The following is a 13,702-nucleotide window of genomic DNA, read 5'->3' on the forward strand; positions in this document are numbered from 1 at the left end:
AATAAATATGTTTTGATAATTTTCCACCAGATAAAATGTGTTCTTTCTGTGTGTCTTCTGTGAGCCTGGCTCTGTCTCTGAATAGGAAGCTTAGTCCCAGGGGGACTGCTGAGGAATAATGTACATAAGTGCATAACTTTGCTTTTTGGACACACGTGGGGGGTGCATGGCTCTGGAGTTCTTCCATGTTCTACGTTGAAAGCGCAACGGAAAGAAAATAATTGCCACTTTATGTGTCTCATTTCAGATCAGGGTTTTACGCAACAAGGATGAGAGGTGCAGAATTGAGTGAGGCTGATGTAAATGATGTGTTTATTACCCTGATCGATCATCTGGAAAGTTGTCATCCTCTCTTTCCTGGAAAAGTCGAATTTAAATCTGGATGCATTTATAAAGGATTATAAGTGCTCGCTTTATACTAAAATATAAAGGATTATAAAATGCTGCCTTCCAGAGTAAACTTTAAGATATTAAAGACTAAAAGGAAATGAAGTGACGTCAGTGAGGCTGTCACTTCTGGATTTGTATTGTTGAAATAGAACTTTGGATATCTCTGCAGGTTATCTTGGACCCAAGAAAACTGCCCTCCAAGCCTGGCTGTGGACAGAACATGTAAAGCATCACTGCTATAGTAATTCTTGCTTTCTAGATCTTGTACCATACTATAACTTATAAGGCTGCATTTGCAAGTCTTTCCTGTGTGAGAAACAGCCATAGGTTTTTGGCTCTGCATTTCACATTTCAAATAAAGGTTTCGTAATATTTCTTCAAGGGGCAAATGGAGATGCCATCCTTTGATTCTTAGACTGGACACAGATACTGACGTCCTCTGTTTCCTTCTAGCTATTTGCTTACAATAGAAACTGGTCAAGTGAGTGGTGCAAAAGCTTCGACTAAGGGAATGCTTGGCCTGTTTCTACTCAGAGGGCTTGTAAAAGTCTTTAAATTGCAAAAATTCAAAAGGTATTGTTTGGAGGAAAAGAAAATCCTTGGTTTCTGTAAGAAGCTTGTGATGTGGGTACAAAATTGTAAGATGTGACTAATTCATGTGTATAATTATATATGTGTGTGTATATATATATTTAATCAAGGATATTTTTAAAAGCACTAACCTGATAAAATATTCTAAATCCTACAGATACCATTCTCTTTTTTAGAGCAAGCAGCAGGTAATGTTGACATTTAGCTGTTCACGATAAAAACACGGTTTCTTTACAGATAGAGCCGTAATCAAGGCACAAAGACCTACAAGGACTTTTGAAGGAGTTATATAAAATAATATTACATTTGGTGGTCTGTACAGTTACTATAAACCAGCCATAAAACAACAACAACAACAACAACAAGGTATGGAAGGAGACTCTTGTCCAAGCATAATCAAAGTCTAGAGAATCATTTTGAGACAGGACAGCGGTGCATGTGGTAGGTTTTCTGCCTAAATGTAAAAGGCTCCAAGTAGGTCCAATGTAATGCCTGAGGTCGGCAGTGACTCAAAGAGGACTGAAAAGAGGATTTCCCTCCACTCTGTGACTTGAGGTCTGGCCTCGCTCTTGGGCCGACTCAGCTCCGAAAGGGAGGCCACTTATCCACCTGACTGTATCGTTCCCCTGCTTCTACAAATCGTGCTTGATCATTTGGAAAAAAGGGCCATTGCTCCCCCATTTGTCAAGCTCCTGCTGAATCAATAAAGCACTGAGTGGATGAATAAGAGGGGCCCTCGCCCAGAGAGACTTCACTGCAGCACCCCACTGCAGTGACACAGATGGGTACAAGTGGGGATGCTGGGGAAGGTTGTGCTCAGTGAAGAGGAAAGCTACAAACCAAACCCGAGGGGAACAGAGGTAGCCAGAGGCTTGGTGGTCACACAGGAGCGAACACAGAACAGGACAGGTGGCAGCTGGATGAGACTGGGAACTGCCTACTTTTGACCACGGCTTGGGGGTGACAGTGCTGGAGTAAATGCTCCACCTGGCAGGATGGCCAGGGGAGGCCAGGCGGGCAGAGAGAAGGTGCGAGAAGGCGCGCCCCTTCCCCCCTCCCCGCCAGGGCTGCCTCACAAGAGTTCGTACTGTTTGAGGTGCATTCTCTGGATAATGTCACGGCAGTCGTTGAACACCCTGCGAATGTTCTCAGTGTCCACGGCGCAGGTGAAGTGTGGGTAGCAGTAATGTTTACCATCCCCTGTGGCTGTGCTGATCCTCTGCGAAAAAAGAAAGAAAAGCTGTCTGTGCGGTGGGGCCCTGGTTACTGCGCCCATGGGGTACGTGGGAACACTGAGGCCACCACCCCCATTAGTTCTTGGAGAAGGATTTAGGCAACTCTTTGACCAAAGTTAAGAGAATCTGGGGTTGTGGTGTGTTTGACACAGGAACACTTAGCTGTAGGCACTGCTGGAAACTCAAAGAAACTCACACTTACCTCTGCCCACAGAAGCTTAGGGTTCAGTTGAGATAGGAAACACCTTTAAAAGATGGCCACTGAGAGAAATCAGGGTAGAATTTTCCAGAAATGAAGGTCACTCCTAAACTAGCGCTATCAAACAGAACTTTCTGCATAATGGAAATATTCTCTATTTGCCTTGTCAGTACAGGAGCCCCTATTACTAGCTGATGCAACAGAGATGGATTTTTTCATTAAATTTGATCAAGTTTAAATATCCACATATGACTAGTGGTTCCAGGCGGATTGCACATTGGTCACGCTGCCTCCTCCTCCACCTAGAACTTGAGTGTTTCCTGGGGGTGTCCTCTAGTGAGCAGTGGGAGGTTCTGTGGGAGGTTCATGGCTTTTCTCCCAGAGGAGAAAAAGCATGGCTGGCCATGATTCATAAGGACATCTTGGGGTGACATGCCCAGTGCACTGAGAAACTAAGTGGGCACATGTGGAGAGAGCCTGTCATGGCTCTCGGTGTCCTCCCCACACCAATTCATATGCTGACGTCCTAACCACCAGCACCTCTGAGTGTGACCATTTGGAGACAGGATCTCTCTCTCTTTTTTTTTTTTTCCTTTTTTAAGATTCTATTTATTTATTTGATAGACAGAGAGAGATCACAAGTAGGCAGAGAGGCAGGCAGAGAGAGAGGAAGAAGCAGGCTCCCTGCTGAGCAGAGAGCCCGATGTGGGGCTCGATCCCAGGACCCTGAGATCATGACCTGAGCCGAAGACAGAGGCTTTAACCCACTGAGCCACGCAGGCGCCCCGAGACAGGATCTCTTTTTAAAGAAGTAATTAAACTAAGTAAGTAAGTTAAACAGTGGTCATGTGGGCGGGCCCTAATCCCATGAAACGGGTATCCTCATAGGAAGAGAGGAGATTGGGACACAGAGTAAAGGCCATGTGGAGATGCCAGGTGAAGAAGATACAACGAGAAGGTGAACATCTACAAGCCAAGGAGCAAGGCCCCAGAAGAAACCAATCCTGTTGACCCTCTGATCTCGACTTCTAACCTCCATAAGTGTCAGAAAATAAATGTTGGGTAAGCCCCCAGTCTGTGGTGCTTTGTTATGGCCGCCCCATCTGGGGAACGCAGAGGTCATGTGGAGCTCTCTTAATAGGTGCCCACAGGGATCCCTGCACATCCTCCTTGTCCCTCCCCACCAACCCAACCCCTCTTCCTGCAAAGCATCTTGGGAATCAGCTATTGGAGAGATGCTGAGACCCCCAGCTGGACTGTCTAACGATGTTCTTCAGGTTATGAAAGTCCTTCTGGGAGGACTTATTTTTAGCAATAGTCAGGTTTCTCTTGAGCAATTACAACTTTTGCAAGACCAATGGACCCTGAAATGTGTGGGTTAGACAGAGGGAGCTGTACAGCACTGGGGGAGGGACAGGCACCTGGGGAGGAAGCATGCAGTGGGCAAGAAACAGGCTTCCTTCTGTACTAATGGGACGGCTTATCTCTGCCTGGGGCCACAGAACGTAAGCCAGAGCCACTCCAGAGCGTGCGGCACTCAGCTTATCTCTAACCGTTTCCTGGCTTTTCTAAACCTTTCATTTTAAATGACAGAAACGAGCTTGTCAAGGAAAGCTGGGCCGTTCCAGACTCTGCCTGACTGGCGGGAGATGATGTTCAGGGTAAAACGGAGGGGAGCCCATAAAATACCAGGACGAGGAGCCCAGTTAAAACACAGGCTTCTACCAGATGCCAGAGCATCAAAACACAGGGTACAGGATACTTACCTCCCGCTATGCCTTTGAAACCTTCTGCTCTAAAAGATTTGGTGCTGTCTGCCCTCGGGGCCCCTCCGGCCCAAGTTTGGGCATGGTGGGCTTGTGGGTGGTTTCCAGTCTGAGGGACAGGACCACCTGAAGGTGATAAGGGGAACCCTGGGGGCTGATCACCCACTCCTCCCTCCCTCCTGGCTCCTGGCTCTCTCCATTCTGAGTTCCTCCCACGGGGAGATGATTTGGGCCTTCCCACTGTGGGAGGAAGTGACGTGACTAGGACAAGCGTCCTGGTGGGCCAGCGCCTTACTCATAGGAGGACATGTAAGGAGGCCACTTGGACAGGGTGTGGCCCTGGCTCACCGAGGGGCTCTTCTCATTAGGCCTTCCTCCTCTCTGCCCAAGCCCACCTTTCCCTCCTCCAGGCCAGGTCCCCCCAACTACCTCGCCCTCTCCATGTACAGCCCGTATTCCCCATCCCGGCTCAGGGCCTTTTATGGCCAAAGTTACTGTTTTGCCCACACCTGCTCTGTCCAGATTCAATACAGATCAACAACCATGTCTGCAGCCCGCCCTGCTTCCTTCAAAGTCTGGGGTCAGGGCTCCCAACTCAAAACTCATCAGACGACTCACTGACCCAGGCAAATTCCATCATTAAAAAAAAAAAAAAAGGTGTCCGTAACCCCCTAGGCTTTTATTTCCCTGGCTTGCAAACTGCACACGAGCCAGACTACGTCCATTGTTAGAGAAGAAAAGATTTCTGCGCGACCTCCTCATGGTAGTGGCATGGCCATTCATTTTGGGAGGGGGGAGCCCTGTTTCTAATCTTTACGTGGCTATTGTGCACACTTGGTTACCTTCCAGTTCTCATCAGGACAGCATTTTATGGGACACTCTCTATGTGCTTTTCTATTTTATGGTCTTGCAAGATATTCCTCAAAAAGGGAGTCCGTGATACTCTACAAACAAATTCACCTTCCTGAAGAGATTCGCCATGAACATGGGCACAGCAAAGGTTCTGACAACGGAGAGACCGGTCTCACTTGATTTACACGGCATCTCCCTGACCCCCTCACTGCAGGACCCTTCCCCGTGCTACCTGTTAACCCCCGGGGAAACACTGTGCGTCAGAACTCACTTTGAGGACTGGATTTTCTTCTCCTTTTTACTTTCACACTCATTATGTGAGGCAGGAGGCCATCCAAAGGGGTTGTGGTGGGAAGAGGGTAGAGAAAAAGGTAAAAAGGTTCCCCTGGGTCAGGCAGGGCCCGATGTGGAGCGCCCCCCCCCCCCCCCCCCCCCCGCAGACTGGGAGGAAGCACGTGGTCCATGTGTCCAGTGCTGTCGGGCACTGCTGGGAAAATGTCCTTGGTGTTGTGGCATCTACTACTTTCAATCGAGTAAAAACTCCCAGCAGTTACATGCTGCACTTTATTCAAGAGACTGTGGATGGATGGATGGATGGATGGATGGATAGATGAATAAAGCAAATGCAGCAAAATTTTACCAGTTGGTCACTTTGGGTGAAGAGTATCCAGGAGTTACTTGTATAAGTCTTTTACTTTTTTTTAAAAAAAATTTATTAACATATAATGTATTATTTGTTTTGGGGTACCAGTGTGGGAAGTCTTTTACTCTTAGGTTAGTTTGAAATCATCTCAAAATAAGAAGTTTAAAAAAAGAGAGAGATACTGGAATTTGTCTGCCTGTCTGAATTAGCCTCCTCGCGGTGAATGGAGAGGTCTGTCAAAGGTCTCTTTCGTTTTAGAAAATGCAAAGGAACACAGTCTGGCTCGTCTCCGTGTCATTCCCCGGGACCTTGGGCACAGTGGGAGAAGTGCTCCCTGTTCTTGCTCAGAAGCTGTGTGACCCGAGGTGAGAAGTCCAAACTCTCTGAACCTCGGTATGCTCAGTGGTGAGAGGAAGCAACACCTCCCCTCATCTCTCATAATTTGGGGGGGGGAGATTAAGTGAGATCATGAAAGGGTAGGTACTATGTAAATTGCAAAGAACACAATAAATAAGGGGGTAGGAAGACAAAGAGCGAAAGTGCTTACCAAAAACAGGTCTCGGATAAAGAACTTAGCCCGGGTCACCTTGGGATCTTCTCCTGCATCTGGTGTTGCTGTGAAAATGACAAGTGGAATTCAGTTTAAATAGCATGAAACAAAGATCCAACTTTAGGGAAAATAGAGGAGGAACTAAAAAGTTGGGCTGCTGCAGACTCATAGCACTAAAAGGCGCCTACAGGAAGGGAAAAAGCTAAAATGTAACTTTATTCCTCCCCTTTAGCTCTGATAAAAGTTTTGTTTTTGGTGGTAGGGGAGGACTCCCACTCAAGTAAAACGAAAGCACGCCACTGGGCACTGACCAATGCCACAGCTGCCATCCCCTTCAGAGCTCTGGTGAAAAAGAAGGTTCCAGAGCCTGTGGTTTTAGTGGTTGTGCTCATCTGGTCTGCATTCTGTTTCCTTAGCTTTGTTTTAGGGAAGACCTTCCATTTGCTGTTCCTACCACCGACGAAGGGATTTGGATCCCTTCTATGAAATCAGCTGTAGTGACCTGATTCGCCCATGCAGATTTGGAGTTCATGGGATCATTCGATATTTGCTGTGACCCCTGAAATATACTTTCCTTAGAATCTAGGCTTCACTGCATGTTTGCATTACCCTCTTCCTTCTCTGTTGCAACTACTACGATTATATCATTACTCACATGAGCAGGTGATGGGGAGGGCTACAGGTGTGGAATCAGGCTTGACCTGCAGACCTGCCATGCTTGGCCCAGGCAGGTGCCTTGGGTCGGGGCTCGGGCCCTCCTGAGGGGAGGGAGGGGGCAGGGAGAGGAGCACAGGATCCTCGGAGGGTGTGTGTGGGAGGAGCACAGGAGCCATGGAGGGTTGTGGTGGGGAACCCAGCTTGTAATATTTCCTGGCCAGGCCAGGTTTGGCCTCAGCTTGTGGTGAGATTAAATCCATGTTGGTAGGGATCAGAGGTAGGGCTGTGGTTGTGTTTCAGAAAGATTTTGGCAGAAATTCAGAGAATGTTCTGGCAAGCTGAGTGAGCAGTGTAAGGGAGCCTGGGCAGGACGTCGTCTTGACCAGATCCAGAGCTGAGAAGAGGCGAACGAGGGCCAGGACCAAGGTGGAGAGGAGGGAAAGAAGGATGAACACGTCACAGGGGACGCCTGAGTGTTGACTGTCCAGGGTGTGGGCCATGGGGGCCTGGCTACCTGGAGAAGAAAGAAGGCCCGGCTCGCTGGAGGCCATAATCCAGGGTTGAGAGGTCAACGTCCACCCAGCTCTGCTGACTTCTCTTAGACAGGGGACTGGCCCCGAGGCTGGCTGAGGTTAGCTCAAGGATCACCATGGATTTTCTTCACGTCTTACCTGAGTTTCCCTGAGTTTCTAGGACAGTCCCTTTCGTTCTGCTTTATCTAGTTGGGGGTTCAAATTTTTAAGAAGTGGTATCATTTTGCCACAAATAAATCCCTCCTCCAAGGTAGCCCAGAGGGATTTATTTGCAGCAAAATGAACTGAGGAGCAGCAGTGGGAAGGGGGTCTTCCCGGTTCCCGGCCTTCTGGGATTTAGCACTGATAGGCTCCCACCCAGTCCCTGAAGCCAGCGGGTGGTTGACCGCCCTGGTGGTGGTGGCCAAAGTCATCTCTGGGGACAAGAGAGTTAGACGTGGTGGCTGAAAGCGTGGTCTTGGACATGAAGGTTCAGAGGCTGCCTGTCCTGGCAGGCTCCACCTGACTGACCTTGAACAAGCGACACCTTCTCTTAGCTCACTTCCACAGGAAAGCATGCCAATAACAGAAAGGGTTATTCCTAGGGTTACAGTGAGGGTCAAGGTCGATGTAAAGGGCTGACACAGTGCCCAGTTCACGACAGACCCAACCAAAGCACCAGGAGACAGAACTTAATTCAGCCTATGACAGACGCTCCAAAGCGTCCTGTCTCCTATTGCACAGTTTGAATGGAAAGTCAAACCTTGACATTTTTACACATGGAATCCTAAATGGGACATTTTAATACACTAGTACTTTAAGGGAGGGCAGTAGTCCAGAGGACTGGAATTCCCTAAAATCATCGAAACTGTTTGAACTATAGTAATAGGAGTATTAAACAACAACAACAACTGATCAATCAATCCTTTTCCTTAGGAAAAACTAGTTTTGAAATCTTACCATCTTCAGGAACAGTATAATTTGCATACTCTGGGAAATAATCTTCAATTTTTGATTTCCCTGCCAAGACTTTTTCTGCCAGCATATCCTGTTTGTTTAAGAACAAGATGATAGAAATGGTCCGTAACCACCTGAAGAGAGAAATAAACATTCAAAGTTCACATCCGCTAGTATGTGAAAGTACCTGTAACACAGGAGTCACTTGCCGAAAAGAACCGCATTGCCACCTTCCTGATATGTATAGGAATTAGAATTGATATACCAGCCTCATGGACCCCCCACTCCAGCTGCAAGCAACACATTCTTATAATAAGTAAACCTTATTATAAATAAATACTGATAGTTGATGTAGTAGTTCAGTATTTTTTTTTTTAAGATTTTATTTATTTATTTGACAGAGAGAGAGAGAGAGATCACAAGTAGGCAGAGAGGCAGGCGGGGGGAAGGGGGAAGCATGCTCCCCACTGAGCAGAGAGCCCCATGCGGGGTCCATCCCAGGACCCTGAGATCATGACCTGAAGGCAGAAGCTTTAATCCACTGAGCCACCTAGGCGCCCCATAGTTCAGTATTTTTGAATTCATCTTTACTGGGAACGTAAATTTACTGTTACCAAAGCTAAGATTTATTTATGGAATAAATACGCCTGGATTTTTGAGTGCAGTTTACTAATAAAGGGTGGGAAAATGAGACGTTGGAGCATTACTAACAACAAGGAAATACACGAGTCATTAGCTAGTCACACCGAATGTAGTTTGTAGCTGGCTCGGTTCTTCCTGTGCTGCGGCTGAGCAGGCTGAGGTTCTCCAAAGGTGGAGCAGGACGTTAGACTTCGGTCAAGACCTTGGCAGTGGACGAGCTAAGGGGAGGAGGGTCTCAGGTACGGGGACCGTGAAGGAAGGGAAGATTCTCTTTTATTAAACAGACATCGAGAACAGGCTCAAGATGAACTCAGTACGTGCCTCAGCAAAACCTTTTTATTTTTTAATTATTTTTTATTTTTTTTAAGATTTTATTTATTTTGACAGACAGAAATCACAGGGAGGCAGAGAGGCAGAGAGAGAGGAAAGGAAGCAGGCTCCCTGCTGAGCAGAGAGCCCGATGCGGGGCTTGATCCCTGAACCCCGGGATCATGACCTGAGCCGAAGGCAGAGGCTTTAACCCACTGAGCCACCCAGGTGCCCCAGCAAAGCCTTTTTAAATTCCATTATTTCCAAGGAATCAAGCTGATTCCTTATGCCCAGGAATCTTATTATGAAGTAGAAACACAACCCATTTTTCCTCCAAATGGAAATAGCTTTACTGTTCCTTGTTACAAAGAATCCTGGTAAAAATGAATTTGTAGTTATAGAAAAATTCATACATAGGGAAAAATATAATTACTATTAGAGGCAACTATTAGAACTGCTATGTTTTTACTTCCAGGGTTTTTCCTACCTTCAGACATATTTATAAAAACAAGATCATCGTATTTTAAAATCTGCTTTTTCACTTAACAATATTGTGCTCATTTTCTCATGTGTGTATTTATGTATATATAAATATATATAATATATTCACACATATATTATATTCACATATTATACTTTTATGTTTATATATTAAATATGTATATAGGTATATATTATATATGTCAGCAAGTGACATATATATTTGATTAATATAATATATTATATATAACATATATATTGATAGACATATAAATTTTTAATGACTCCAAAGTATTCTTCCGTACATCCAGTATTTCCTGACACTTTCTTTCTCATTGTCTTAATACTATACCGCTGAGAACAGTTGTTGAACACTTTTGATAGAGAAATACTTCTCTGATAAACCAAATGTTTTGCAAGTTCAGCTTAATATTTCCTGTCATCCTTGGCGATATTTCTTCTTAAGTAGTTCAGAAGATACTTTGAAATTTTTTTGGATACTTTGATTTTTAATATTTTTGTGTGTATTGCGTGTGTGTATGCATTTGGTGGGTATTCCCTTCTAAAATAATGACCCCTTCCAACAGTAGCAGTTTCAAACATGATTATGCTGTGCTTCTGACCTGTAGGGGATCTTCTAGAGATGATCTAGTGATGCGTGGGTGGTACTTTCTAAACTTCAAAAACCAAACAAAACCAGTTTTGAACTCTAGATATGATTTTGAGCTTTCAAAGCAGATATTTAAATTTTCTTGACAAATCGGAGCGTCCTCAAAGAACACTCCTCTTATTAAGTGTGTCTATACATGAGATGGACCCAAAGAGGTCCTGCTAACGGTTCTGGATTTATCAGTATGGAAAGAATGAAAATATCCGGATTATAAGAATGAAAGTGAGCTGAGTGGTATCTTTGTCACAAAGGAACATTTGCCATTTCCAGAGGCGCAACTGAATTTCTGATTTTTATCACCTGTTGTTCCAGATGCTTTCAAAGAGGTCCAGGGACTCTCGGAGCCTGTTGGTGTTGTTATCTTCCCGAATAACCATGTTGTAGCTGCTGCAGGCCGCCACGTAAATGATAGCCGTGACGTCTTCGTGGGAGAAGAGAGAGAAAGGGAAGAGCCTCCGTTAGACAGAGAGCTACTGTGCGGTCATGACAAAGCCCACGTCCAACCGCTCCTCGTTTTCACCCCGAGATTATGAGAAAGACTTAAAGAAGCATCATGTGTCCAATAGGTGGTTTCCGTGACACACCCGTAGGAGCCCGTGCGAAACGTGAAGCCGGGATGCTTCCATTCCTTTTTTTTAATTTTTATTTTTTAAATATTTTGTTTATTTATTTGACAGAGAGAGACACAGTGAGAGAAGGAACAGAAGCAGGGGGAGTGGGAGAGGGAGAAGCAGGCTTCCCGCCCAGCAGGGAGCCCTATGCGGGGCTCAATCCTAGGACCCAGGAATCATGACCCGAGCCGAAGGCAGATGCTTAACGCCTGAGCCACCCAGGTGCCCCTGGATGCTTTGATTCCTGATGAGATTCACATTTAAGGCATGTAATGGATCGAATTCAAAGCTACTTAAGGGCAGCAGCGGGAATGAGTGTGGGACTCCATAGTTAGTCTTGAGAAAGCAGAGCAATCACCGTTAAAGCACTGGATCCATTTTCTTCTCTCGTCCCTCTGGCCACCCACGTCGAACATGCTGTGGAGGAACACAAGGACACAATCCCGTGAGGTGAGACCCGCTCTGTGTTTCTCCTCTGCCGTGGCTCCTGGCCCGTGGCTCTGCTCCCCGTGTGGCCGGGGCAGACGGCAAGGCCTGCTCTGAGGTTCTGCATCCCTGCCGGGCCCGGGAGTCCACACCTCGCTGTTTCTGGGGGTACAGCGCTCACCCTGCAGTCACCTGGCCAGCTCGGGCCTCTTTTCTCAGGGCGGCCTGCACGGGACACCCTCCTGCCTGAGCGGCTGTTCTGGACCAACCCAAATGCTGCTGGAGTGTCCTCACCTCGGGTGGCCATGGCCCCCACCTTCCTCCCTGCCCTAAACTTACTGCTTCCCCTTTAGGGCCACGGAGTCTGTATGGACGTGTCCAGCAGGGCAGTGAGGCACATCTGGGATGACTGGAGCCCCAGGGCCCATGCGGGGAAGGCTGGACTCCCTGACCCCATGTCTGGGAGGCCTGCTCTCAACGACTTACTGAAAGTTTACTTTGTCCACTTGGAATCGGGTCTCGAAAATTCCTGATGTCAGGACTCTGCATCTGAGAAGGTCCTGAGAACAAGAAGACAAACCAGATGGCATCACTGTTCTTTGGAAGGAAAGCCCTGAACACAACCACAACCATAATAACCAAGTTTCATCCTTCTCTTTTCTCTTCCTTCATTTTTTTTTTTTTTTTTAAAGATTTGACTTCTTTATTTGACAGAGACACAGCGAGAGAGGGAACACAGGCAGGGGGAATGGGAGATGGAGAAGCAGGCTTTACACTGAGCAGGGAGCCCGATGTGGGGCTCCATCCCAGGACCTCTAGGATCATGACCTGAGCCCAAGGCAGATGTTTAAAGACTAAGCCAACCAGGCACTCCCCAAGTTTTTCAAATAACCATTTCTTCCAAATGTGCGAGAGACAATAATACTTAAAAAGTCAGATAAATGTTCTGCCCCCCCCCCCCCGGCTCCCCCCCCCCCCCAAGCAGAAAGTCACAGTTAATGTACTGGTTTGGTCTTAGAGACTTAAGAGCTGTACTTTTTCCTTTGGGAATTAAAAAAAAAAAAAAAAAAAAAGACTTCTGTGCAGGTCCCAGGATGTCCTGTCATAGGCGCGGCTGACACAGGGACCCTGATGGGGCTTCACAGAGCCCTGCGCCTTCCAGGACCGCCATCTGCTCCTGGTGCCTGCCGCCGTTTGCGTGAGAAATCAAGGGCTTGATTGCTCTGTGGGGTAATTTTGAGCCCTGGGGTCAGCCTTACAGAGACATGAATTTCAGGGGAGACAGGAGCTCAGGCCTGAGAAGAGAGAGCCTCCAGGAGGGAGGCCCTCCTGGAGGGGACACTGACCCTGGGGGAGTCTCAGAGGAGCAGTTTGAAGGGAGTACCCAGCTTCTTTGGAGTTCAGTAGCTCTAGAGGAGCCTGGGGGCGGGGCTCCTAAGCTGAGCACTTCAGGGTGATTGAGTCTCTGCAGATGCCTGATGGTCAAGGGTTGGGGGGGGGGCAGGGCAAAGAAGGTTCCTTCTTGCTACTTACAAATGGGCTGCAGGGCGCTATCATCCAGCTCAGCCCAAAGACTGAACTCTGAGTCACACCTGTATATGCGAGCCAGGCCAGGGCTCAAGGCACAATGGGCAGAGGGGACGAAGCTAGAGGAGCAAAGGTGGAGCTCTCTGTGGACAGCTCCAAGAGGACTGGGAACTGCCTGTTCCTATTCCACAAATAAGATTATTTCCATATTGGCAGTTTAGAAATCTGGTAGATTTTAGAGAGCTAAGTCAGGGCCCGAATCACAGGGTATGGTAACTATACCCCATGCACGTGCAGGGGACAGTGGACACAATTGCAGGAAGTGGCTGCTTTACAGATTTCATGCCTTAAGCCATTTACGGATAATCAGTGACTAATAGTGAGAGTTCCCCGAATCTCACCAAGTTCAAGCAGGTGGTTGTGGGCTCTAGCTCACCTACCTGGTCTGTGGGTGTGTAGTCCACCAAACTGACACTGTCGATTCTCTCCAGGAAGCTGAAAAGAAAGCCAACACATGCTCAGAAGTGTTCTTGGGTGGCTTTCTCCTGGGCAGTGGGCCAAGGGGGTGGGATAAGTCACAGCAGCACAGGAGGGCAGGAGCCAGTGGGGGACCTGGGGTAAGTTCTGCTTTTCTTTCTTTCTTTCTTTCTTTCTTTCTTTCTTTCTTTCTTTCTTTCTTTCTTTC

The 13,702-nt window shown here is 47.1% G+C and overlaps 1 protein-coding gene across 4 annotated transcripts in view; it reads right to left on the reverse strand.

Annotated features, from left to right (window-relative positions):
• Window positions 1–78: 78 nt before the first annotated feature.
• GNAL (G protein subunit alpha L) overlaps window positions 79–13,702 on the reverse strand; it is a 143,652-nt gene continuing 130,028 nt past the window's right edge. For all 4 annotated transcript variants that reach the window (XM_059409166.1, XM_059409169.1, XM_059409168.1 and 1 more), the window contains 7 exons: window positions 13,458–13,512; window positions 11,977–12,050; window positions 11,423–11,481; window positions 10,754–10,874; window positions 8,356–8,486; window positions 6,224–6,291; window positions 79–2,200 (listed from right to left, as the gene is read on the reverse strand). In XM_059409166.1, the coding sequence (XP_059265149.1) occupies window positions 2,054–2,200; window positions 6,224–6,291; window positions 8,356–8,486; window positions 10,754–10,874; window positions 11,423–11,481; window positions 11,977–12,050; window positions 13,458–13,512 (655 nt within the window). In that variant the 3' untranslated portion in view covers window positions 79–2,053. The remainder of the gene's footprint in view (window positions 2,201–6,223; window positions 6,292–8,355; window positions 8,487–10,753; window positions 10,875–11,422; window positions 11,482–11,976; window positions 12,051–13,457; window positions 13,513–13,702) is intronic.

The sequence above is a fragment of the Mustela nigripes genome, chromosome 8 (assembly GCF_022355385.1).
Source record: "Mustela nigripes isolate SB6536 chromosome 8, MUSNIG.SB6536, whole genome shotgun sequence".
Lineage (NCBI taxonomy): Eukaryota > Metazoa > Chordata > Mammalia > Carnivora > Mustelidae > Mustela > Mustela nigripes.